Genomic DNA, 25,735 nt, shown 5'->3' on the forward strand with positions numbered 1-25,735 from the left:
ATTTCACACGGGGGTGTTCAAAAGATGGCTCATTTTCTTCTTGAATTGATTAATGTTCCCACTCTCCTGGGCACAAGCAATTAATCTTGGACATGTGCTGCATAAAAGTGTTATTTGGTGATCTGTAGTCTAGGTGCCGTAATTAGTGCGAGGCCTAGAATTAATCAAAGAGACTGTGCGCAAGTTATGTGTGATTTCTCTATTTAAATAAGAACGAGAAAAAGATTCAAGGTGATGTTTTATTTTTTGGTAGATTTCTCATTCCTTTTTTTTTTTGTTTCGATTGTCCAATAATCCTGAAAATTCTGCAGCCCATTTCGTGTAAGAAAACTCGATCAGCGACTGTACTTATTTGTATAAAAGGTTGAATTTCTATGTAACAATATTTCGATATTAGCGGCGAGAATTAGGAGTGGTGCCCTCTCGCGAGTGACGTCACGGCCAGGAAGCTGCTCACTCCGGCTCGCTCGGCTGCCGCGCACGCTCGTTCCCTTCGTGTATGCTCGAACCGTACGTATTGAAGGATACACTGGCTTCTTTCAGATGCCATGCCTTAACCACAGCTTTTTCTTCAAAAGCGCGTGAGTCGAGAAACTTTGCGGCTTGGATATCGCAAGCTATGTAGCGTTAAAGGGGTCTACTGGTTTTGCAATGCACATATGCGCCGTGTCTATCCGTAAATTTTGCGTAAAAAGAATGGCTGCAAATTCGACACGCGAAGCTGTGTATGATGCCTCACTAAACATTTAATGTTCCCTTAGTATTTAGCTATGAGAGACATTGCATTTTACATGGAAGAAAAATCTTCGTAATTGGCATCAGCATGTTATCCGATGTTAGAAAGACACTGCCCAGCGAAGCTGTCATCATGATTCTTATTACTCTGGTGTGTTGTTCTATTCAATTATGGCCATTCATTAATGAGTAAAAAAAATAGGCGCGCATTTCTTATGAAAAAGTTCGCCGCTACTTTAATCCTCCTCTGAAACAGGCCTCCAAAAAACGAATTGCTCATGGCTGCTAACACGACGGTGCGTCATGTAGAGTATTTACATAGTTAATTCACAAATACCATAGTAGCAATCACCTGAGATAAAAGTTTTGTAGTTAAGATTGACAGCGAATCAATTGAAGGTGATGAAATGTTTCATAGTGGCCCTCAGTAGCCTTTATCGACAATATGGCACACCCCTTATCACGTAACAGTAGCAATCGACTGTCGGTATGGTGAGGCACGCTATGTTCGCGAAACTCATCAGTTCACTACAACTTCGAATTGAAACCATAAAGCATTTTTTTTTTGCAGCGCCAACTGGAATGGCTAAAATATTCTGGAGCTACTACAGCGCAGCTTCGATTGCCTAGAAAAGGAAAATTCAAGCACCTTCTGTCTCACCATGTCTCGATCCAGCGTTCTTTAATTATACAAACGGATAACTATTCCCTTCGTCGGTACATAAGAGAACCTGGCCCAAGTGCAGGCTAAATAAAGTTTGCTCCAATCCAATAGCAAACATTCATAAAGAAAGCACCACAAGTCTTGTATATACTTTCACTTGATTTCTGACCCTCCACCGGGTGGGGGGGGGGGGGGGGGGGCATTTCGATATTTTCAATATGTCCCATACTATTATTGATTGACGCTTCGACTTCTTTCTGGCTGCAGCCATGCGGTCCAACAGACATACTTCACTAAAAAAATTGGGCCGAGCAGCCTGTGTCAGTTCACCAAACAGATTCATCATGTATATTCCTCAAGCAACAAGCACTACTACATTTCTCAAGTGAGTTGAACGTGTATCACGGAAAAGGAAATATATATTGGTACATTCGTATTTGCATTCTGTAAATAGCTGTAAGCCTTCGTTAACTTTACTTAAAATTTCCGCCGCTTAAAATAAACACGGGAAGAACCGCCTAATGTTGACAAGCAGTTAAAGAAGCTAGTGGTGCTTGTAGAATCTAAACTCCAGTATTAGTTAAGTCCCCATGTTACTGCCGAGCGTTTCTGTGAAGAAATGCAAAAATTCGATATTATACCATGAACTACTCGTCGTGAGCAAACCTGTTTTAGCGGATTAAAATCAACGTAACTGTTGTAGAAGTCATATATAGCCAGTGTTTGTGACATACTTGTTCCACCGTGGCAGGTATGGTATTGCTACGGGATAGTATTTCCAATGACGAAGAGCCGAGCAGTAAGAAGACGACGACGACGATTGGAAGCTAGCGCGGGCTGTTGCCTCTAAGCCAACTGCGGCGTATCGCCTTGTAAATATACTTGTAAATAGCTTTTCGTCGGCGTCTTCCTACGTAACATATCTGGTGGAGGTGGACGTTCCCTGTACCTCGTCACGGAGCTTCGCAGTGGACAGTACGTCGAGCCTAGCTTCATGGCTCCCGGCGATGACAACTCGACTCAGCCGCCTCCGACACCTGCTGCCACTTCGACGACCTACATCACTCTCTCCGCTCCCCGTGATCCTGGCGTATTCTCGGCAAAAGATGGGGAAGACGTCGAGGACTGGATCAGCCTGTACAAACACGTCAGCCGCAATAACCGGTGGGACCCTACTATCATGCTCGCCAACGTAGTCTTTTACCTCGGTGGCACACCTCGAGTTTGGTATCGGACGCACGAAGATGAGCTGACCAGTTGGGATTCGCTTAAGCAAAAGCTTCGAGACTTGTTCGGCAACCTCTACGGTCACCAACTTGCCGCGCAGAAGGCGCTTTCCGGTCGTGTGCAGACGTCAACGGAGCATTACGTCACGTACATTCAGGACGTCTTGGCTCTGTGCCGCAAAGTTGACGCACACATGACTGAGTCCGACAAGGTCTCCCACATCCTCAAAGGCATTGCCAATGACGCCTTCAACTTGCTCGTATTTAACAACGTGGCGACGGTGGATGCAGTTATAAAAGAGTGCCGCCGCCTGGAACTCGCTAAAAGCTGACGTATCGACCAACAGTTTGCCCGTCTGCCCAACACCCCAGCGACATCTTCCTGTGCTGACGCCCCTCGTCCCAACAACACTGGCGATGTTACCAGGATTGTCCGGTGTGAGATCGAGGCCGCCTATCCGGCTGCCTTCGACTCCAGCCCCTCCAATGCACCTGCAGTCACTGTATCCCTGATCCAGGCAGTTGTCCGCCAGGAGTTCGCCAACATGGGTATTCACACCATCTGCTCGGCCCATCGCCCTGATACCCACCCGGCTTCTTCAATTCCACCCCGTCCCGCACCTTCTTACCCACCACGTTTCCGCAACCCCTCTGAATGGCGCACTGCAGACGACAAGCCAATTTGTTTTCGCTGCCATCGAATTGGGCACATTTCTCGGCACTGTCGCAGTCGCTGGAGTTCCCTGAACCAGTCTACATATACTGCCTACTCTCGCCCCCCCCGCTGGCCTTTCTCGTCCCTATGCTGCCCGCTCAGATAATGCCGCCACCGATTCTCCTGCGCCGAACCGCCCCTATTCTCGTTCGCCTTCGCCCCAACGACGACAATCTCGCTCCCCCCAGCCCCGTCGCTCCTATTCGCCGATTCCCTTCGCACGCCGCTCCCAGCCGGAACACTAGACGATGCAGCGCCTCGAGGTGACGCTGCATTGCTCCCTACGCTGCCAAATCCTCTCCTGACGTTGCCCACTCATCTGAATCTTCTTGACGTGCAAGTCGACAGTGTTCCTGTTTCTGCTCTCATAGATACTGGGGCGCATTTGTCGGTAATGAGCGCTGACCTTCGTAACCGGCTGAGGAAAATAATCACGGCCGCCATGACGCCTGTTGTCTGTGTCGCCGATGGCGGAACAGCCCCTGTAATTGGTATGTGTGCCGCCCGCGTCTCCTTCACCGATCGCTCCACTACCGTGCTATTCACAGTCATCGCTCACTGTCCCCACGACATCATCCTCGGCCTAGACTTCCTCTCCGCACATTCTGCTCTCATCGATTGCTCCGCCAGTACTCTCCGCCTCGACCTGCCTGTTCTGGATCCCGCTGAACAACACCCTACTCGCCTCAGTTCCGTCGACTTCGTTCGCTTGCCACCTTTGGCACTGACTTACGTTGACTTCGTGTCATCCCCACCAGTGCCCGACGGTCACTACATCACGGCTCCTATGCAAGACGTCCTACTTACACACGGGATCACAGTACCTCATACAGTTTTATCTATTACGGCGAATTGCGTCTGCCTGCCAGTGGTCAATTTTGGCTTGACGACACAAGTGCTGCCACGCGGGATGTCTCTGGCCCAACTTTGCCCATTCGAGGATCACTCTGTAGCATCGATTTCAGTAGACGACAATTCAGCCGATCCTCCTCTACCATCGCAGTCAGCAAGTTGTACCATCGCCAACTTACAGAAAATGATTGCACCCGACATGCCGTCTGAGCACGCTCGTGCGCTCTACCGCATTCTGATTTCCTACCAAGATATTTTTGACTTTAACGACCGTCCTTTGGCCCAAACAACAGCTGTTAAACATTGCATTAATACCGGCGATGCCCCTCCTATTCATCGCCGCCCGTATCGAGTATCACCGGCTGAGCGTCGTTATTCACACCGAAGTTCGCAAAATGCTTGCCAAGAACATTATTGAACCGTCATGTAGTCCATGGGCGTCACCTGTTGTGCTGGTAAAAAAGAAGGATGGCTCATGGCGCTTTTGCGTGGATTATCGGCACCTTAACAAGGTTACCAAAAAGGACGTGTATCCCCTACCTCGGATTGATGACGCCCTTGATTGCCTCCACGGTGCTCGCTATTTCTCCTCTATTGACCTTTGCTCCGGCTATTGGCAGATTGCCGTGGACAATCTCGACCGCGAGAAGACTGCCTTTGTAACACCCGACAGTCTTTATCAATTCAAAGTGATGCCGTTCGGTCTATGTAACGCTCCTGCCACTTTTGAATGCATGATGGACTCCCTTCTTCACGGTTTCAAATGGTCCACGTGCCTGTGCTACTTGGACGACGTTATAGTATTCTCCCCAACATTCGCTACGCACCTCGAGCGCCTCTCAGCAGTCCTGGACGTTTTTCGGCGAGCCGGTCTGCAACTCAACGCATCGAAGTGCCAATTCGGCCGTCGCCAGATTACCGTCCTTGGACATCTGGTTGACGCAAACGGAGTGCAACCGGACCCAGGCAAGATCCATGCTGTTACGCACTTCCCTGTTCCAAAGTGTTTCAAGGATGTGCGCAGCTTCATCGGCCTTTCCTCTTACTTCCGCCGTCTCGTGGAAAATTTCGCGGCCATAGCACGACCACTAACCGAGCTTTTGAAAAAGGACGCCCCTTTCCAGTGGGGCGATAACGAGGCCTCTGCATTCTTGCTTCTAATCGACCTTCTCACAACGCCTCCCGTTCTGGCCCATTTCGATCCTTCTGCGCCTACCGAAGTCCGTACTGATGCCAGCGGTCACGGAATTGGCGCAGTACTGGCACAACGCCAGCATGGCCACGACCGTGTTATCGCTTACGCCAGCAGGCTCCTCTCGCCTGCGGAGCGCAACTAATCCATCACTGAGCGTGAATGTCTGGCCCTAGTTTGGGCGGTTGCGAAGTTCCGCCCATACTTATATGGCCGACCCTTTTCCGTTATCACAGACCATCACGCGCTTTGCTGGTTATGCTCATTGAAAGACCCTACAGGAAGACTTGGTCGCTGGGCCTTACGCCTCCAAGAATATTCGTTCTCTGTCACCTACAAATCTGGCCGACTACACAAGGACGCTGACTGCCTGTCTCGCTACCCGGTAGACGAGCCTGACGCCGCTGACAGTAGTACCGCCGACGGCATTTTCTCTGTCTGCCTTGGCTAACATCGCCGATGAGCAGTACCGAGACCTATCGCTGCGAGTATTCATCGAGCGTCTGCGCTCTACACCTACCGACGCATCCGTTCGCCGATATGTCCTCCAGGACGGCATTCTGTACCGAAGGAACTTCCTCCCTGATGGCCCTGATCTTCTTCTTGTCGTGCCAAAACATCTACGACAGACTGTGCTCTTTGAGATGCATGACACACCCACTGCAGGACATCTTGGGGTAACCCACACGTACGACCGCGTCCGCCGCCGCTTCTATTGGCCTGGTCTCGCTCGCTCTGTCCGACGCTATGTTGCTGCCTGTGATCCCTGCCAGCATCGGAAAACACCTCAGGTGCTACCTTCCGGTCATCTCCAGCCGATCACCGTCCCTGTGGAACCGTTCTTTCGTGTTTGATTAGACCTCCTCGGTCCCTTTCCCACGTCATCCTCTGGGAACAAATGGGTAGCCGTCGCAACTGATTACGCCACCCGATACGCTATCACGCGGGCTCTCCCTACCAGTTGCGCCACTGACGTCGCGGACTTTCTCTTGCGTGACATTATCTTAGTACATGGCGCCCCGCGACAGCTGCTTACTGACCGTGGTCGTAACTTCCTCTCGAAAGTTATTGCCGACATTGTGCGTTCCTGCTCTATTCAACACAAGCTGACTACCTCATATCATCCTCAAACCAATGGCCTGACAGAGCGGTTAAACCGTACTCTTACCGACATGCTGTCCAAGTACGTTTCGAAAGACCACCACGACTGGGACGTTGCCCTTCCTTACGTCACATTTGCTTATAATTCTTCCTGGCACGACACCGCCGGATTTTCTCCATTTTATCTACTCTACGGTCGCGAACCGACCTTGCCCGTTGACACGGTACTTCCTCCTGCTGCGACCTCAACAACTGAGTATGCGCGTGACGCCATCACCCTCGCCGACCACGCACACCAGCTTGCCCGTGCTCGACTGACGGACTAGCAAACCACGCAGCAGCGTCAGTACAACGCCCGCCACCGTGACGTACAGTTTTCGCCTGGTGCGCTCGTGCTCCTGTGGTCGCCCTCTCGTCACGTCGGACTTTCAGAAAAGCTCCTTTCGCGATACACAGGGCCCTACCGCGTGCTGCGCCAGGTGACGCCTGTGACGTACCAAATTGCTCCTGTGAGCTCAACCTCGTCATCTACTCGGGCATGTAGTGATGTCGTGCACGTCAGTAGGCTCAAGACCTACTACACTGCTTCAGAGTCCGGCCTTTAGTCGCTCCGGGACGGCGCTTTTGCCGCCGGGGGTAGTGCTACGGGATAGTATTTCCAATGACGGAGAGCCGAGCAGTAAGAAGACGACGACGACGACGATTTCTGCGGCGTATCGCCTTGTAAATATACTTGTAAATAGCTTTTCGTCGGTGTCTTCCTACGTAACAGTATCATAACTGGATTCATGTGTGCTGTTTTTGCGATTGTCGATCTGCGCATGAAAAACCTGCAATGGGCTCTTTTGCGCTTCTTCGGCTGGCACTGTAGCGTTGCCTTTGAGAGCTGCATTGTTGTACAAGAAATTAGCTCTTTGAATAAATGTTCGCAAAAGAAGACGGCGTAAAAATATATTTGAGACGACCACCATAAGTATACAAGCAGAGAGAACAAGGGCGAACAAACGAAAACACCGCAGAAAGAGCCCGGACAACGCCCGAACTGTAGCAGACGACAGGCGCGAGTCCTTGCCCTGAAGTCACGCGAGCAGCGCTCGCATCGCCCCTGTGGTTCGTTCTCGGGGCTAATAGCGAAGCAAATTGCCACTTTTACCTACTTCATTAAATCGAGGTTTAACTGTACTAGAACTGAGCTGTAATCAGTGCTGGCATAATAATTTGGTGTTCCTTTTAGTAAGAGTAGACTTTATTGTATATCTTCACTTCTGTGTACTTAGGTTACCGACAGCTTGCTGTGTTTTTGTTATGCAATGCTAGGTGACTCCCGAGCATGTGCAGCATCGTAATGCCTTGCCTGAAATTTGTGAGCATTAAATTTTGTGGAAAATTTGCTTGATATTCGATATTCTGCTTTATTTTCCTTAATTCGATTCGATATTCGATTTGAAATCTGCATTTCATTATTGGCACACCCCTACTAAGTACACTTTTTCAAAATGCACTTTCTCTTAAAGGGACACTAAAGGTTAATATTAAGTCAACGTGCACTGTTGAAATACCATCCCAGAAACCTCGAAACGCTTGTTTCGTGCGAAGAAGAGACTTATTTTAAGAGAAAATGCGTTCTGAAGCGTCCGCGTACCTCTAGCGCGGTTCCAATCACCCGCCCCCCGATCGAGGAGTATTGACGTCATGGTCTCATAGTGACGTTGCGCCGTTGGTGAGTAAAACGGCTCCCGCAGACGGCGCTACGGCTTTTCTGCACAAAACGCAAACGCGCGGCCAGAAAGAGCCAAGACAGAGCTGACAGCAGCGTGAAAGCGGAACTATGGTGGCTAGTGGAAGGGAAAGCGCACGACGATAAGCTGGTTCTTCATTTTATGACGCCAACTACGACGCTCGTTGCAATGGATGACCCTGACAACGACACATTACCTCGCGATGCTGGGCTCCAGTTCAGCGATTTAAGCACTGATGAACGTGAACTGTTGTTGAGGCACGCGCTGCCGGCATCGTTGCGTACTACTACGACGACGGCCTGCTTTGAAAGGCACTTCACGTGACTTCAGTAAGTCGGCGTTTGAACTCGTAATCCTCTGGACGAAAGTGCAGCGAGCACACTACGTGAATTTTCGGCTCTTTGCCAGCGCACTGTGGCAGAGGTACGGCGCTTAACCACTTCGAACGGAGAGGTTCACTCGTTGGCACACAGTGGTAAGTAACGTTGGATTCGCCGATGCAACTGCCCTTGGCCAAGTTCCGCGGACCGTTCGCGCATTTCACGACATCACATGGACGTGGCATTCTCGCTGCTTGTTCCAAATGCAAGTTTCGCGAGCCAGGAGCACAACTGCAGCACGACGCGATAAAGATACAACTGAAACTCCAAAGCGCGCGCAGAGTCGAGCGAAAACGGAACTTTTCGATCACCCATACTACTCAAGGGTAACGTCAAAATGTTATTTTTTCTTAGAATCGAATAGAAGTAGACAAGTAGCATTTTCTTCCGTCTTATAATCTAATGAAATGATCATTGTAATACGAGTAGTTGAGTATAGTGACATAAATTATGATGAGGAGTGCTTTCGTCATCGGGCTAGTACCGGAATGTCGCTAAGGGGTCTCAAATCGTGTCATGCATTTACCTCAATTTCTCGGTTACTAAAGCTCTGTTCGCGATTATATTGATGCCTTAGACGTTCTAGAGCATTGCTTTATCACTTTAACTTGGCTTTCTGGTAACATTTAGTGTCCCTTTAAGCAACGAAGGAGCGGCGAGCTTTCCACAACAGAGCACTGCACAATATATTTTTGGCTAACAACTTTTCGGAACAGCCATGCATGTGGCTCGTGGAAGCCACCATTGTTGGCTCTGTGCCAGGGCTCTGTGCCATGCCTGGCCCACTCCCCTTCAAAGCCTTTGCGAACGCCGCTTCAAGAACAACCGCTGATGACTGCAAATGCCATTGTGTTGAGAACACTTTAAATTCCCTCTGCATCAATTAGCACAAAAAGAAGTTAGGCTGCTATGCGCAGCATCTAGGCTGCACGTGTACTCCAAGTTGAAGTTGCTTCGTATCGCAGCTCCCATTTATGCTAGACGTTTGACAGTGGTTTCTGCTTGTCATGAAAGGTAAACTTGGGGCATCATGTTTTTTTATCGGCCATCACTTTGTGTGAAAAACACATTTGAGTCTATGCTTGTAACGGAAGCGGCACCATCTTGCTCAGGCCAGCTGCCGGAATATCCCTTGAACCAATTTTCTCGCCAATGTGAAAATCTTGCCGTTGGGTGGGGGAAACTGCCATTGGTCAACAGCCAGCACAGGGAAAACGGCAAACAGCACCATGCTGCTAGTATGTTTGTACCATTTCTGTAAATCCATCTTTTACTTTCAATCTTATCATTTTTGTAATCACCTCTGGGTTCCCATTACTAAACTGAAACAGCAGACAGTGATAGGTGAAGCTTAGTTATTTCACAACATACCACAGCCCCAACTTTGGAAAGAATGAACTTCGAAAATAACGGATCTTTTGCACTGCATTATTATGGCCCATTGTAATGAGTGCTAAATATTGTTACGCGAAGGACGAGTCAGTACGACGAGCAACTGTTTACAGGTTATATTTACAACAGCAGTTGCAGCGCTGACCGGTTAGATTCACAGCGCGAGCCCAGTTCGTTCTTCCTCCTCTTTTCTCGAGTGATGGCACCCACGCACCTTGTTCAAACAATCCAATAGCACACGCGTGTAGCATAATCCCCCGACGGCAGAAGCGACGTCCCGGAGCGTCTAAATGTCATCACTGGGAGGGTGATACTGCTTCAGTTACTGGACTGGGAAGCAGATGGGGCATCAGGGGTGATCTCGTAGGTGACAGGAGTCATGGCACGAAGTACTTGGTATGGGCCTGTGTAACGAGACAGCAGTTTTTCTGACAGGCCGACCTGATGCGACGGAGACCATAGAAGCACCAAAGAACCAGGCGGGAAGTGCACGTCTCGGTGTCGCCGGTTATACTAATGCCTTTGACTCTCTTGGAATATCAGAAGGCGGTCACGGGCAATTTCCCTTGTGTGGGCATAGTGGGCGATGGCGTCCAGTGCATATTTACTGGTTGGTGCCGCGTGAACAGGGAGGGTTGTATCGAGGGACAGTGCTGGTTCTTGGCCCAACAGAAGGAGAAATGGGGAATAACCGGCTCTGTCATGGCGCGAGGAATTATAAGCAAATGTGACAAATGGTAGAGCAAGGTCCCAGTCAGTGTGGTCTGAAGAGACTATTTCGCGAGCATGTCTGTGAGAGTGCGATTGAGACGCTCCGTGAGGACATTTGTTTGCGGATGGTATGACGTGGATAGCTTGTGGCTCGTGGCACAGGACTGCAGGATGTCCGCGATAACTTTTGATAGGAATGTCTGGCCATGGTTTGTGAGAAGTTGTCGCGGAGCTCCATGTAATAAAATCACGTCGCGTAGAAGAAAATTGGCGACATCTGTGGCGCAGCTTGTAGGACATTAAAACTTCTTTCTGGGCGAGTTGGTGCATACTTGACATAAAAATTGTTACAGCGCAATCACATGCAACCACAAGTATGAAGGACGGAACACAAGCGCTCCAAGTGTTCCACAGGAGTGGTCTACGCCATTCCCTTGAAGTGTGGAAAGGCTTATGTCGGCCAAACCGGCCGCCGCATTAATAAACGCTTGGGGGAACATGGCCGAAATTTAAGCAACTTAAAGGACAAGTACGCACATTTGGTCGCGCACGTAATTGAATGCGCAGGATGCGAGGCTCGTTTGGGAGAGACGAAGATTCTCGGCAAGAGTGCCGACGCGACGGTGTGCGTCTCTTTGGAAGCGTTCCACATACACAAATATGGCAGCAAGTGCGTAAGCACCCCTTCTGTATCCCTTTTTGCTGCAGAGGTTCATTTTTTGGAAGCGACTGCTTACTGATTTCAATGTATGTTTGTATCCCTTGCCTTTTGATAGTGTTTTTCTAGTTTTTTCGTTTTCTTGTTTTTTCTGCACCTGATTCCATTGACTGCTGGCACGTTCGTGCCAGCAGTCAATTTTTTCCCCGATTGTATAACTCCCTTCCCCCTTCACTTCTGCCTTTTCCCTTATATAAGGTATCCGTCTTCCGTCAATAAAATAAACAGCGCTTGTGTTCCATCCTTCATACTTATGGTTGCATGTGATTGCGCTGTAACAATTTTTATGCCAGCTTGTAGGAAGCGCTTGGGTCATGGCGTAGCGCGTGGCGTAATCCGTGGCCACAGCGATCCACCTGTTCCCAGAGGTAGAAAGAGGAAACAGGCCAAGTAAGTCCAAACCAACACGAAAGAATGGTTCCGCGGGAATGTCGAGTGGTTTAAGGTACCCAGCAGGGAGCGTCAATGGCGTCTTGCGTCGCTGGCATTTCTCACACGCAGCTACGTATCTTTTAACGGAGCAAGCAGGCCCTGGCCAAAAGAAGCATTGGTGGATCCGGTTGTAGGTACGTGACACACCCAGGTGACCGGTAGTGGCGAGGTCGTGAAGTTCGTGGAGAACAGCCGAGCAAAGGTGTTTAGGGATCACAAGGAGTAATGCAGGGCCGTCGGGGTGAACATTGTGGCGGTAGAGTACGCCATCTTAAAGTGTGAATAAACGAAGCGAACTTTCGGCGAGTGACGGTTCCAGGCGGTCAATGATGATACGCATGGACGGGTCACGGTGCTGCTCGTCAGCGACATGGAGCAGTGGAAAAACAGAGAGAACACAGGCGTCGGTGTCAGCATCAGACGTAGAGGTCACGTCTTCCGACTGGGTAGCGAGAGAGGCAATCTGCGTCCTGGTGTTGGCGTCCTGACTTGCAAGTCACTGTGTAGGTATATTCTCATAGTCAGAGGGCCCAATGACCGAGCCGGCCAGTACGATCCTTGAGAGACGAAAGCCAACAGAGCACATGATGGTCTGTGATTACCAAGAAGGGCTTGCCACGTAAATATGGGCGGAACTTTGAAACGGCCCAGACGAGAGCAAGACATTTGCGCTCGGTAATCGAATAGTTGCACTCTGCAGTTGTCAAGAGCCGGCTTACGTAGGCTATAATGCGGTCGCGTCCGTGTTGGCATTGCGATAAGACGGCGCCGATCCCATAATCACTGGCATCGGTTCGGACCTCTGTAGGTACGGACGGGTCAAAGTAGCCCAAGACCGGTGGATTGGTGAGAATCGTGATAAGGCGTGAAAATGCGGCAGCCTGAGGGGAACCCCACGTAAAAGGCACGTCTTTTTTCAGAAGTTCAGTGAGTTGTTGAGCGATTGCTGCGAAATCGTTCACGCACCGTCGGAAATAAGAACAGAACCCCACAAAACTCCGGATGTCTTTGACTGTCTGAGGTACAGGAAAAGCCGTTACCGCTCGAACCTTCTCCAGGTCGGGTTGGACTCCGGAAGCATCGACGATATGGCCTAGCACTGTAATCTGTTGGTGCCCGAAGTGGCACTTCGATGAGTTTAATTGGAACCCAGCCTTGCGGAAGACGTCAAGGATAGCTGCAACGCGCTTGAGGTGCGTCTCAAACGTAGGAGAAAACACAAGGACGTTGTCGAGGTAACAAAAGCAAGTTGACCATTTGACACCTTGAAGCAGAGAGTCGATCATCCGTTCGAACGTGGCGGGGGCATTGGATAAACCGAATGGCATAACCTTGAATTGGTAGAGGCCATCTGGAGTGACGAAAGCGGTCTTTTCTTGGTCTTGCTCATTGACAGAAATCTGCCAATAACCAGATCGAAGGTCAATAGACGAAAAGTATTTGGCACCATGAAGACAATCAAGAGCGCTGTCGATTTGTGGTAAAGGGTAAGCGTCCTTTTCAGCAATTTGGTTTAGGTGGCGGTAATCAACGCAGAAACGCCACGTGCCATCTTTTTTTTTGACGAGCACGACCGGCGACGCCCAAGGGCTCGATGCGGGCTCAACAATGCCTCTGGCGAGCATCTTGTTTACTTCCTGCTGAATAACTTGCCACTCTCCCACACCTCCACCACAATGTTACGCGAAGGATGAGTCAGTAAGATGAGCAACTATTTACAGGTTATATTTACAACAGCGGTTGCAGCGCTGACTGGTTAGATTCACAGCGCGAGCCCAGTTTGTTCTTCCTCCTCTTTTCTCGAGTGATGGTGTCCACGCACCTCGTTCAAACCATCGAATACCACACGCATGTAGCAATATGATACTTACAATGTTAAACAGAGAACCCAGCCCTGCCGTAATAGGAATACCAGGCTAAAAGAAGTACAACCGTTGTCCGTGAAGTTTCGAGACTGATTTATTTTCTTCTCTAGAAATGATTCCCCAAAACAAATGTTAGTCCGTATGTGCAGCCCCATCTTTTCGGGCTAACTTGACCTATTTATGTTAACTGCTGTGGCAGCCACTAGATGGTGCTACGTGTAGAAAAATACGTTGTAACTTAGTCGTCTGCGCATTCTACTGTGAGTGAATGTGGAGAGATAGACGTCCACCTTGAACAGCGTGTAAACATAACATTCTGTCTGAAGCTTGGCAAGACAGCCACACAGACGTACGAACTCCTTCGTGATGCTTACGGCAACGAGACATTATCGCGGGCGCGAGTTTTTTAGTGGCACAAGAGGTTCCTTTCGAGGAGAATGTCGGTGGAAGACGACACAAGGCAGGAGTGCCCTGCAACCTCATGGAATGAAAACGTGGCTCGGATCAGGAAGATCATACAGCAAGACTGCACCATTACACACCGCATGCTATCAGATGCTCTCGACATTAGTAAGACAACATGCCACCAAATTTTGCGTGAGAACTTCGGGAAACGAAAGCTGAATGCCAGACTTGTGCCGCCCTCCCTCACACAGGACCAGAAGGACACGCGGGCACCAGTGAGCGCTGATTTGCTCTCCGAGGCAGAGAAGGATGCTGCATTCGTCAACAGCATCATTGCTGAAGACGAAACATGGTGTTTTCCATATGATCCTCAAACAATAAGGCAGAGCGCTGAATGGCGGTCCACAAGCTCTCCAGCGTCAAGAAAGGTGTGGCGACAGAAGACCAAAACAAAGACGATGCTGATTGTTTTAGGTACCAGAGGTGTCATACACCACGAGTTCGTCCCACAAGAGCAGATGGTGAATCAGGAGTTTTATATCCGCGTGCTCCAACACAAGCGTGATGCACTGCGACACCGTCCCCCTGACTTATGGGCATCTGCACAATGGAGCCTTCTCGATGATAACGCAAGGCCGCACACTGCTCTCGGCAGACAAAATTTCTCGCCAAGCACAGCGTTACTGTACTTCCCCATCTGCCATACTCGCCTGACCTCTCCCCATGTTATTTTTTCCTGTTTCCTCGTGTGAAGAGAGCCCTAAAAGGTCGCTGGATGGGGAGAGCGTGGAGGCCTTTCAAGACGCCACGACAAAGGAGCTGACAGCCCTGCCAAAAGAAGCGTTTTCCAACTGTTTCCAAAACCTCAAGAAGCATTGGAAGCTGTGTATAGACTGCAAGGGAAACTATTTCGAAGGGGTGCTGCACAAACTATTTCTATGTTAAACGCATTTTTTTTAATGGACTCAGCCTCGGAACTTCACGGACAAAGGTTGTATGCTAGTGCATGAATTCTTCATTGCACATGTTAGTGTCTTATGACTAATAATTGTTGACAAAACATTTAAACAACCTTTATGTGGAGATTGCATAGCGTAGCTACCGTATTTACACGATTGTAAGTCGACTCGAATGTAAGTCGACCCCCCCATATCGCTTGACCGGAAAAAAAAAAAGTCAGAGAGCATACCCGAGGGCGCATTCGATAACGAAAATTTATTAGTAGCTGACATGGTCACTGGACTACTCTTCACTAGTGCTGCCATCGTCATCGTTGCTGCGGTCCCACAGCGCGTCGTGGTCCAGCGAAATTTCAAATTTGGCAAACGACCGCACCAGGACATCTTGAAGAACAGCAGCCCACGCCAAATGCACCCAGCCACACGCAGCCGTCAGGGAGGCTCTTTTGACAGGTCCGGTTGGCGTAAATTTGCAGTCTTCTGCCGCCAGCCACTCGTTGTACTCACGGCGGGGCAGAACCTTAAAATTAAGGCGAAGGTCCGGGCTTGTTTCATGACCCCGTCGCACTTCACTGGCAGGGACCGATCACGCATTTCAGCGACGTACGCCGCAAGCTTAGCCTACAGCTCCGGAAAGCGTCCAGACTTCGGCACGTGGGAAATTTCTCACTTGCCGTCACACATTTCGCTTCGCTGCAGTCGCCACTCTCGCACCACCCGTTTAGAAACATCGAAATTGCAGCCCGCTGCGCAGTGATTTGTTTCTTCGGCGTAAAGGATGGCAGCCCTCTTGAACGCTGCTGTGAACGAGTGCCGAACGATTAGTGGGCCTGGAGCACTCATGACGACTGGGGAAGCATAGAAGTAGCACGCAGCCGGCAGTCAAGTGGAACGCGTCAAACCAATACCAATGCCTTTAAACCACGACCAACTAGTAATAAAGCCGGTCGTGCTTTAAACAGAGAAAGAGAAACCCGCGAGCGGTGTCTGCTCTTCCATGAACTACCGATACTCCCCGCCAATGCCTTCCCCGCAAGCGCCGCCGTTCTGAGGGTGCCGCCGCAAATGGTAACAGCGGCGCCTCCATCAACTATCGACACCCCCCCATGAGTGTTGCATGCACTGCAAGACTCTCAAAAATGTTGAAAAACCCTTCCGAAAAGCGAACAAACATGCGGGATAGCAAAAAGATACGGGTAGGGCCATAGAGCAAACATAAAATTGTAACTACGTTGTAGCTCCCGTTGGTATCGCATTTTTTTGGCGGGGCCATGTTTTGGTTTCGATTGTAAGTCGACCCCCCAACTTCAGACTTTCAAATTTAAAAAAGGGGTCGACTTACAATCGTGTAAATACGGTAGTTTTGTGGCTCAGAATGAACGATGTATGTACGAATGTGTGGACCAACAGAGAGCTGAAAAGATCTGAACACCATTAGCTGTTGAGAGGGCACGGCTATCACATTGCAAAAAATGGCCAGAAAATCTACTTTTTGAAAATCACATTTTCTGTTTCTATAACTCTTCTTCTATCAGATTCCGAAATATCACCACTGTAAACCACGCAGAAGTGCTCTAAAAAATTTGTTTTATCAGCCAAGGTGGCAAAAAATTTCGTGGAAATCAAGACAGAACAGCATTTTTCAAGCCACGATATCTCCGTAATGGCGCAACCGAGCGCCGCCATCTTGGTCTTGTTGGAAAGCAAATTTCTCCATCTTCAAATTCGCCGCTTCAGCTATCTCCTCTATACAGAAACAAGCACACGAAAAGCAAGTGATTAAAGGTCGTGCCAGAGTCTGCGATTCCAGCGGAGTCTGCCACGCGACTCCAGCACGGTTCACCACTGGTCCGACTGCTGGTGTCGTCTGCTCGGCTCTTTGCACCTCGTGAGTCCGGAAGTCTACACTTGCTGTAGTCTCGACGTTTTCTCAAAACTGTCTTTTGCCTTTCTGCTGTTGTTTCTGGAGCTGATTTCTTTGTTACTGTTTAGCATATATTGACTCCGTTTATTTATTTATTTTTATTTAATAAATGCTCAGTACATCGCCATTCTTCGGATACAAAAAAACTGACATCAGTTCATTGCTCATGCCATGCGGTGAAGCAGTTCCTGGATTTTGTGAAGCATAGGTGCACTGCACAATTTTCCCAGAATAGATTTGGTTTTTGTTCAACTTTGCGGTCCTCGTAACACATCTTGCAGTTCTACCTTTTCGGCATCTTCTGAGGATGGTCCAATGAGAAGTCCAAGGAACGCACTTCACCAGTTCATCTAGAGTCATGCACTTCTTCCAGGACCAATCCCTTTAGGCGTAGCTGGGCAACTACAAGATTATGCATCCAAACATATCTGTTTGCTTTTTTGCACATTGTCTTTATCACCTCTGCAGAGAAGACAGTAGAAAGAAATCCCATGCTGTTGTAAACTGTCTTGCGCTGATCCGTAGTGCTCGGCCGAGATGTGCTACAGACAACCTTCTTGGCGTGAACAGAAGTTTCTTTGCTGCCGATGGCAGCACATCATAACCAAGTGAAGTATATGCACCCTGAAGATAATCTGTAGAGCTCTCAGGTTGTGAAAAAAGACCGGCAGATGAGCGGTACGAGGAAGGATGCCGCTCAAGGCCGTAAAGGAGACTCACTGGTGAAGAGATGTGGATGTCCCATACTGACTCAAAACATTGTCACCGTCAGGGGTGCGATCGCGCAAACAGCTCGCTTTTCCGTTCGTTCGGTCTGGCTGCGACGTCACAAAGTAGGCCGTCCGCAAGATTTGTGAGAACGGGAGGGAGAGCACAGCCAATAAACGAGCGAGCCCAGCCCCGGAAGTTTGCGTCACCAGTTTGAGCTTCGATCGGGGACGATACATTAAGTGCAGAATGTTTGTGATGCTTTAATAATTAAACACGTAATATAAGAAAAAGATTCTTACTGTTGCAACATATAATCTGCCTCGGAAATCTCATGCGAGAGCAGAAAACTAATTTAAGCGGCATATATTTTGGTTTAGTCCGCTAGGTGGTATCGCACACGTCAAAACAAATTGGCGGGAGCGCGCAGTTCAATTGCAAAATCGCTGTTCGTCAGTTGCAAAAATGTCGTCGCACAAGAACGTCAGGCTTGGCCCTCACGTGTCGCCACACCAACGTGAACTGTTGGTGGCGTTCATGGAGGGCCATCCCTACCTTGTGCGGGCATCATGCGCACTCACACCGGAGTGCACGGTGGAGCGGAGGCGGCAGCTTTGGAGTGAGCTCGCCGCCCTGCTGAACACAGAGGGCCCGGCCGCCAAGACAGCCGAACAGTGGCAGGTCTTTTGGCGGAAAGAAGTATTTCTTTCCCGTCGAGATGCCGCCGCAGCTTCCGCAAGTCAAAGGTGAGTGCGAGGAGCGGTTCTGTTGCTCGCGATATTTACAATGCTGTCCGTAATTGCAGCGGCACGGGTGGTGGCCGTCTGCCCGGCCTTCGTGGCTGTGTCATCGCCCTAGTGGGCACCTCCACGGTGACCGGAGTGTGCGAGCCGTTCTACCAACCGCTCGACGAGGTAAGCCATTGACAAACGCACCAAAAAACGGGAGGACGCGGCAGTAATTTACAGTAGTTGCGCCGTGTATACTGCATCGCGTAAGCAGTGTTATACCCCAGTCACGCAGCCCGCTTCATTCGCGATCGCGCCCAGTTTAGATAGAATTTCTCGACAGTCACTGGCTCCTTTCTTCATTCCGCGAAGGGAGGCAATAGAAATAGAGAAATTTTGCCCCGATCGGGATCGATTCAGATTAAAAGTGCCTGCGTGACACTGGTATAACAGATATAGTTTTTCTTCCTTTATGTGCATGTGTTTGCTGCTGGCATGCACAAGATGGTTTACTACTGGGATTTCAAGAGATTTTTTTCTGCTGTCATAACTCTACGTTAGTGCATATTGGGAGGAGCAGATTACGCAAACTTGACAAAACTGCTTCTTCGCATCTTATACATAATGCAGCCCGCCATGGAGGTGACCGTGCAATCTGTGGGCACCACCGCTGGAACAAGCGGCCTTTCACGTGAAGGTAAGCTTTTGCTCTTCCCTGTTGCCTTCCTGTTTGTGGAATCTGTTTCGTATATAAGGAACGCAAACTATTTCTACTCTAGCCGTTGAGTGAATGTACCCTCTATAACCAATATAGGAGCACTGCAGCAGCCAGGAGTGGTCGCTGTTGAGCCACTGCCCCGAAGCCCTCCAGCCACTGCACAGCCTGCAGCTGGCCCTGGCGGAGTGAGAACCAGTAAGTGAAAAGGAAATATCCTGCAATGTCACAGCATGAATGCACTGGACGTAATGTAGTTGTGTGTTTAGTTCATTAAAAAGTGGTACTTTTTCCAGGCTACCAACCCCGGGTGCAGCGCCGGTCTCGAGGCCCTCGTCGGGTGTCCCACCGAGAGGCCTTGGTTGAACGGCTCGCGGATGACTACGCCAGAACCGTCGCACAGAACGACGAGACAAACGAAGTGCGTGTGCCCTTGCCTGCTTTATATGGTGGAGTGTAATAGAATGACAGTAGACAGGTGTAACATTTTTTTAGCAATTTGATGAGCTGCACAGGTCACTAACTCACATACATGGCTAACACGTGTTTCAATAGCTGAACTGAAAAAAAAAAGACTAAGGGAGACGGACGAGAACATCATCATACATTACGTACATGGTCATAAACACGGTCACTTGCAATCATTAACACAATGTAACAGCTTCAAACACAGTAATCACTGCCATTAGCATTTCTGCAACAGGCAATGACTGGGTGGACTAGACAACAGGGACACTTGCAATCAATCACACAATAACAGCTTCATACATTCCAATTTCCACTACAGCTCTTTCTTTTGAGCAGTTTCATAAACATGGCAAGTTGCCTGTAATTAAATCACTCGTTTTAAAACACTGCCTCATATGACTTACTCGTTTCAAACCTTGGCCGCCCACTTTCAAGTATTAGCTAATGAATTTTTCCGCATATGCTGTAATTGCATCACACACATCGGATTGCGCATGCTGATTGTGATAGTTCTCCCCCATCACACAAAAATATTCATGTCTGAAACATTTTTCCCAAGGCAGCGGGGTAAATTGAGTGGCATATGTAAAATACCTAAAATGCTCTGGGCCCTTCATCTTCATAATTATTTGCAAAGGCGGTAGCTAACTCACAGTTCAAATTTAGCCTGCACATCGCCGTAAAGTTTCCTTTATTTTGACGCACTTAGAAACACTATAGCTTGCATAGTTTATTGAGGACGATGGAGAACACAAACCTCAATAAACTATTGAAACATTAAAAAGGAGAACACTGTTGATTAATGAGTTGCAATGGTTGTAATTAAGGCAGTAAGAGGAAAACTTTGCCACACAATACACTCAGGACTGTGGCTATTTCCACAAAGTTTGAAGTTGCTAACTTGTTCTGGAAGGCTGGGAAACATCACATATAATGGCAGTGCGACAGCTTGCAATGCTTGAATAACAATTTATATACAGGGTCCAATACATGCTTTTGCAACAAAATGCAACATAGGGCCTAGCATTCTTTGCTACAGTGATACATGTCATGGTCGCTTGCTCATTTGCAATCCCAAACTTATTGCTATGCCATCTGTTAACTTTCCGGCGGCTCGACAGCATAAAAGTACATATGGTATTGATATTTCTTTGCAGAACTACATGAAAAGCAACAACAAAAAACAGATACAATGGTGCAGACAGACAACAACATAGAAAGTGTTTGTCCTTGTCCCCATAACTAATGAACATATGGTAATCTGAATGAGCATACATGCAGTTGAGCACCTTTATACCTGAAGTGCTTGGGACCACCAAAATCATCCGTTCTACAGCTCACTTTGTAAACATTGTGCACAGCACGCCTCACACTAGGAACCGACCGAACTCTTTCGTTATGCAGGTCACTTTGCTGTAGAGGTGCTTGACCGACTGTGCGGGAATGGATGCTGATGTAATGATTTCTTTCTAGCTCCTTCGTGGTATCCGCCAGGGCGTAGACCGGCTGGCTGCAGCTACTGAGCGGGTCGTGGCTGCTGTGGAGCGGCAGGCCGACCAAGTAGCGGAGGCACTGCGGCCAGTGGGGCAGCTTTCGCAGCTCTTGGGCCAACTAATGCAGGAGGCAGTGGCTGCAAGGAGGGAATAGACGATTTGAAGTTTTATTATTTATTACTTGTATTTTTTGTATTATTCATTATTATTCGTTCATTATTATTCGTTCATTATAACTTTGATCTTGTTTTGTACATTTAAATATTTTTTTAGTGATCTCTAAACTTTGAGATGTTACTCGAAGGTAGCAGAAATTAAATAGTTACCTTATTTCCGTTATGTGCACAAGAAATTGCATACTATTTTTGTAACTTTATCGTTAGTATGTTTTAGTATTTTTTAGCAAGTATCATTAATATGTTTCGGGTGTTTCAGTCATACGAGTTAGGTGGCAGTCATGCTAGCGTTGCTCTTTCTGTACTCTGTGTTGTTGCACTGAGGTCCAATTTTTTTTGTTGCAAGGTTCCATATCCAGTGTCTACCTGAAATCACTAGATGGCTGCTTTAGAATTGTGTTACACATTACATATAGTGACGCTAACTCTTGATTTGGCGCCTGATGGGGATTCTCCAGCTAAGAGCTGATGCCTTGTACGCGGAGAAAAACAGTATTAGTCATATTGTTTTCAACTAGGTCATGTTATTCCTGCCATTTATATCGAAGTACAGAATGCGTCAGGCTTGCATGATGCTTTTTATTTGTATGCTTACCACTTTTATAATGAGAGGGTGATAAGTGTTACATGAAGCACTTCTGGCTAGCCACATAGGCTCCTGCTGTGATATTTTTTTGCTACTACTTCCATGTAACGTTATATATGCTAAGCTACAGCTATGGAGTGCATTACTGTACCTGATACTGAAGAGTAGTTCAAGGTGCTGTTATATGTGACATACACACGTCCTGCAGGCTTCCTGCTACAGCAGCACGTTAGTCCAGCTCATTCTGACATATTTCGTCACTGTTGCTACTTCAGATATGTTGTATTATATGGGGTGTATCTGAATGCAGAACATGTAGCGGCTGACATTTATCTGTATTTTTTTGTGACACGAGGATGTTTACAAAGTTGAAACCATGGAGTACATTAAAGTAATACCATTTCCTTGAGCTACACCATGTCTTGGCTTTACTCCATGCTGGCTGAATATACTACATGAACAATGTGCCCGATGCAGTGTGAAATGAAATGTTCTTGTGACGTTTCAATCTAGCTACCCAGCTGGCTACAGGGGTGGACAAAAATGTCGAAATGGCACGACATGTCTTCGTGCAAAACCTACCTCTGTCTGTTTTGTTTTCAAAATTCCCTGTTATAACAGAGTGTCATTTTGTATTTTGTGTTTCTAGTTATTTAAGAATAAAATTACAAAAGAAAAAAAGAACCCGGAATAGAGATGCAGCAGCACACCCGCTCAGGTGCTTGTGCTGTTTTTTGTATTCTCCTTGAATTTGCGTTCCCATCAGGAACTAAGTTGCCCAGCAACACTTTTTTAACGTCTCTCTTCCACTGTTTCTAAACCTTTTGTTACTGTGACACACCCTGTGAAAATCCGCAATGGAGATTTCAGTATTAATCAAAACAAATATTTTTGAAAATGCCTTGCATCCTTTTTATCAAGGGCGACCATTTCAATTTTTCAATGGCATTATGAGGTTTGCCTTTTCACGCCTATGTTGGAGAACTCACTTGGCTTTACGGTTGAGCCGCGCGACGAGCCTGCTGTTGCTGCCTCAGCCGACGATGCAGCATACGCAGGTGAGTGGTACGCCAGTTAGGGGCCGCAGAGAACAGGTTGACAACCTGACTCCTCATCTGCTTCGCCCTCATCAGCAGCTCTCTGGGCGTTTCTTGCCGGCAGGTGTGGTGCCCTTGAGACACAGGCAAGCCCTGTTGCAGCGGTGGCTGGTTGTCATCAGCCTCCTCATCACTGTCCTGCAGCTCCGGCTCCCCTGCCTTCAAAGCAATGTTGTGGAGAGCGGCGCAGGCTGCCACGATTGTGGCTGCATCCTTGGGCTCATAAAGGAGTGTCCGGTACCGTTGAAGGCACCGGAACCTTGCCTTCAAGACGCCAATACCTCTCTCCACAACGTTCCTCATGGAGGCATGGGCCTGGTTGTAGCGCCCCTCCGGAGTGTCAATGCCTGGATGGCCTGGCACAGGTGTCAGCAGCCATGGCTCAAGAGGGTAGCCTGAGTCTCCTGCATGTTGGAAACATAACTGTGTAATATACTTCACTGATTGCAACATGTCTGCAGCACTCACCAAGCACCCATTCTCCACGTCGCAGGTTACGTGTGAGGCGGCCTAACAGTGGCGAGTGCCTCCACACGTAGGAGTCGTGGCACGATCCGGGGAAACGCGGATCGATGTCCACGATGCGCATGTGGGCATCACACACCTGGAGGGCAGAACAAACGGGCGGAAAATGGTTCAGAAGAAGCAATTTGAGCTGGAATATTTTCATATTTCACGTCATGCTGACAGATAAATAGTCTGAATTAAATGTTTTTGCACCAACATGATTTCATAATTCTTTCCCAGACACAGCTGCATTCTTTCTCACATTAGTAAAAAGCAATCTCCGAAATAGTCTTCTTTAATTATTGCAAGAAATGTGCAAAAAGCTACATTCACGAGACATTTGTGAATTAACGCTCATCATAGCCGCCTTGGTTGTTCAATGCGTACTCTTATACCCGTACCGCAAGGGCACTATCGATCGATTTGATTCGGTTCGAAATTATCAACCGCGATTACCTGCCTCCCGCAGCTTAAGCAAATGAGTCAATCTGGACCGAGAAATTAAATTCCGAACGGGCTCGATCACGATCGATATTGCTTTACGTGGTACCCGTATTGTACACACTACGACGGCATTACATAAAACCGATAACCTAATAAAAGATGACAGCGTGCAAAAAAAATGTCAGAACGTGAGTACTTACGATCATGGTATTCAAGGCGTAGAAGCCTTTTCTTGACATGAAGCCCGCGGTCTCGCCCGGGCTGAGTCCTTCGGGCTGTTTGATCGCTATGAGCGTCCCGTCGACACAGGCCACTACACCGGGAATGCGGCCCCGATCCGCAAAGGCCGCCTTTGCACTAGCCTTGCCGGCCGTTGTCAATGGGAAGCTCACCCAGCCCTGTTGCCGGCCCACCACGGTTATTGCTTCCGCAACTGCGTGAATGCTTTCGCTCACGGAAGCTTGCCCCATGGATACGAATTCTTCGCTGCCGATGGATCTTTGGAAGCTCCCCGTCGCGAAGAAACGGAGAGCACAAAGCACCCTGTCTTGCGTCGTGATGCCACCGGTCCGAAGGCCACCGATGGCGTCTTCCAGTTGCTCGCAGAGCCAGCGCACAGTGCGCTTCGAGAGCCTGAAGTGGTCGCGGAACTCTTCCTCGGTAAGCTCGACAAATGCGTCCCGAAAGATGCGTTGCCGAGGCTGCCCGAGAGACTCCAAAAGCGCGACGATAGGAGCGGCCATCGCGACTCGTGAGAGCCAAACAAACCGCCGAACAATGAACGCGATTCTCTGAGCACAACGTGAAACGGCGAGCATTCTCGACAAATGCACTCGGATCAATCAAAATTAAAACAGCACTATTTATATTTATCACAGCGCAGGCGCAACATTTAATTTCACTGTGATCACAGTTGTTTTCAATAATTAACATCGCTAACGTTCGGCGATGGCGGATCGCGTTTTAATCTCGAAAAACTCGACCCCCGCCAGGGCCAGCCATGTTCGGCGAGCGACGACATTATGAGCAGACGACAGGCGCATCGTCTGCTACTAGCGCTGCTATGGCAACGGCCATTCATTCTTCGAAACGAATGCCCTTGCCGACCGTTCCTCGAAAGCGGCCGTTTCCCCTCGCTTTTGGAATGATTGACAGGAGTGTGACGTAAGCGCATTTTGTGGTCCCGCCCCGGCGCAATGGCCGCCGTGACGAAACGCGCGCGCGCCAGCGAATCACGAGAGGGCAAGCGAGAGAACGGAAAAGCGAGCTGTTTGCGCGATCGCACCCCAGAGCTTGAATCTGCTTTCCTGTCATCTTCGGAATCATAACTCGAGTCCTTATCACTAAACTGAAGTGCGGGTGTAGCATAGTTTCGAGCAGGATGCTTTTCTCGCGACGCAGCCGTGCGGGACGACGTCATGAGAGCGACTTTTGATAACTACGCAATGACAACGGCAGCACCCATTGCCGGGATTTTACGATAGAAGCAAAGTCGAAACTCTTGGAAACCGGTTCAAAATTCCAGGTCCACATGTTGGACAGGTGGTGTTGGACAGAAAATACACTTTAGTGGAATAAAACGACTCGGACTCCAAACCAAAGCTCACTAGTGAACAGCTGGCGTTATTTTCGGTTAATTATCACCGTTCAGCACTGTTGGACGACAAAGCCGGTGACATAATTTAATTCGTGACTTGCTGGTAGTCATTTGATTAAAAAATTTTGATGCTAGCGTGGCGTAATCGTGAGTGGCATGCTTTTTTTTCTCAAGCGGGGCAGAAGGTGACAGCCACGCCTCTTTTC

At 48.6% G+C, this 25,735-nt stretch overlaps 3 protein-coding genes across 3 annotated transcripts in view; 1 reads left to right on the forward strand and 2 right to left on the reverse strand.

Annotated features, from left to right (window-relative positions):
* LOC126522302 (uncharacterized) overlaps nucleotides 1-25,735 on the reverse strand; it is a 107,991-nt gene that overhangs the window by 36,821 nt on the left and 45,435 nt on the right. The window lies entirely within an intron of this gene.
* LOC129382427 (uncharacterized) lies at nucleotides 18,184-22,297 on the forward strand. The gene is made up of 6 exons (XM_055066336.2): nucleotides 18,184-18,464; nucleotides 18,524-18,632; nucleotides 19,077-19,143; nucleotides 19,261-19,359; nucleotides 19,458-19,582; nucleotides 21,103-22,297. Exons 1-6 carry the CDS (start codon nucleotides 18,184-18,186, stop codon nucleotides 21,274-21,276), a joined length of 855 nt encoding a protein of 284 aa, XP_054922311.2. The 3' UTR covers nucleotides 21,277-22,297.
* LOC140219002 (putative nuclease HARBI1) lies at nucleotides 19,584-23,633 on the reverse strand. The gene is made up of 3 exons (XM_072288840.1): nucleotides 23,450-23,633; nucleotides 22,874-23,385; nucleotides 19,584-21,259 (listed from the first exon to the last, which is right to left on the reverse strand). Exons 1-2 carry the CDS (start codon nucleotides 23,568-23,570, stop codon nucleotides 22,880-22,882), a joined length of 627 nt encoding a protein of 208 aa, XP_072144941.1. The 5' UTR covers nucleotides 23,571-23,633; the 3' UTR covers nucleotides 19,584-21,259; nucleotides 22,874-22,879.

Source organism: Dermacentor andersoni, chromosome 6 (genome assembly GCF_023375885.2).
Source record: "Dermacentor andersoni chromosome 6, qqDerAnde1_hic_scaffold, whole genome shotgun sequence".
Taxonomy (NCBI): Eukaryota; Metazoa; Arthropoda; class Arachnida; order Ixodida; family Ixodidae; genus Dermacentor; species Dermacentor andersoni.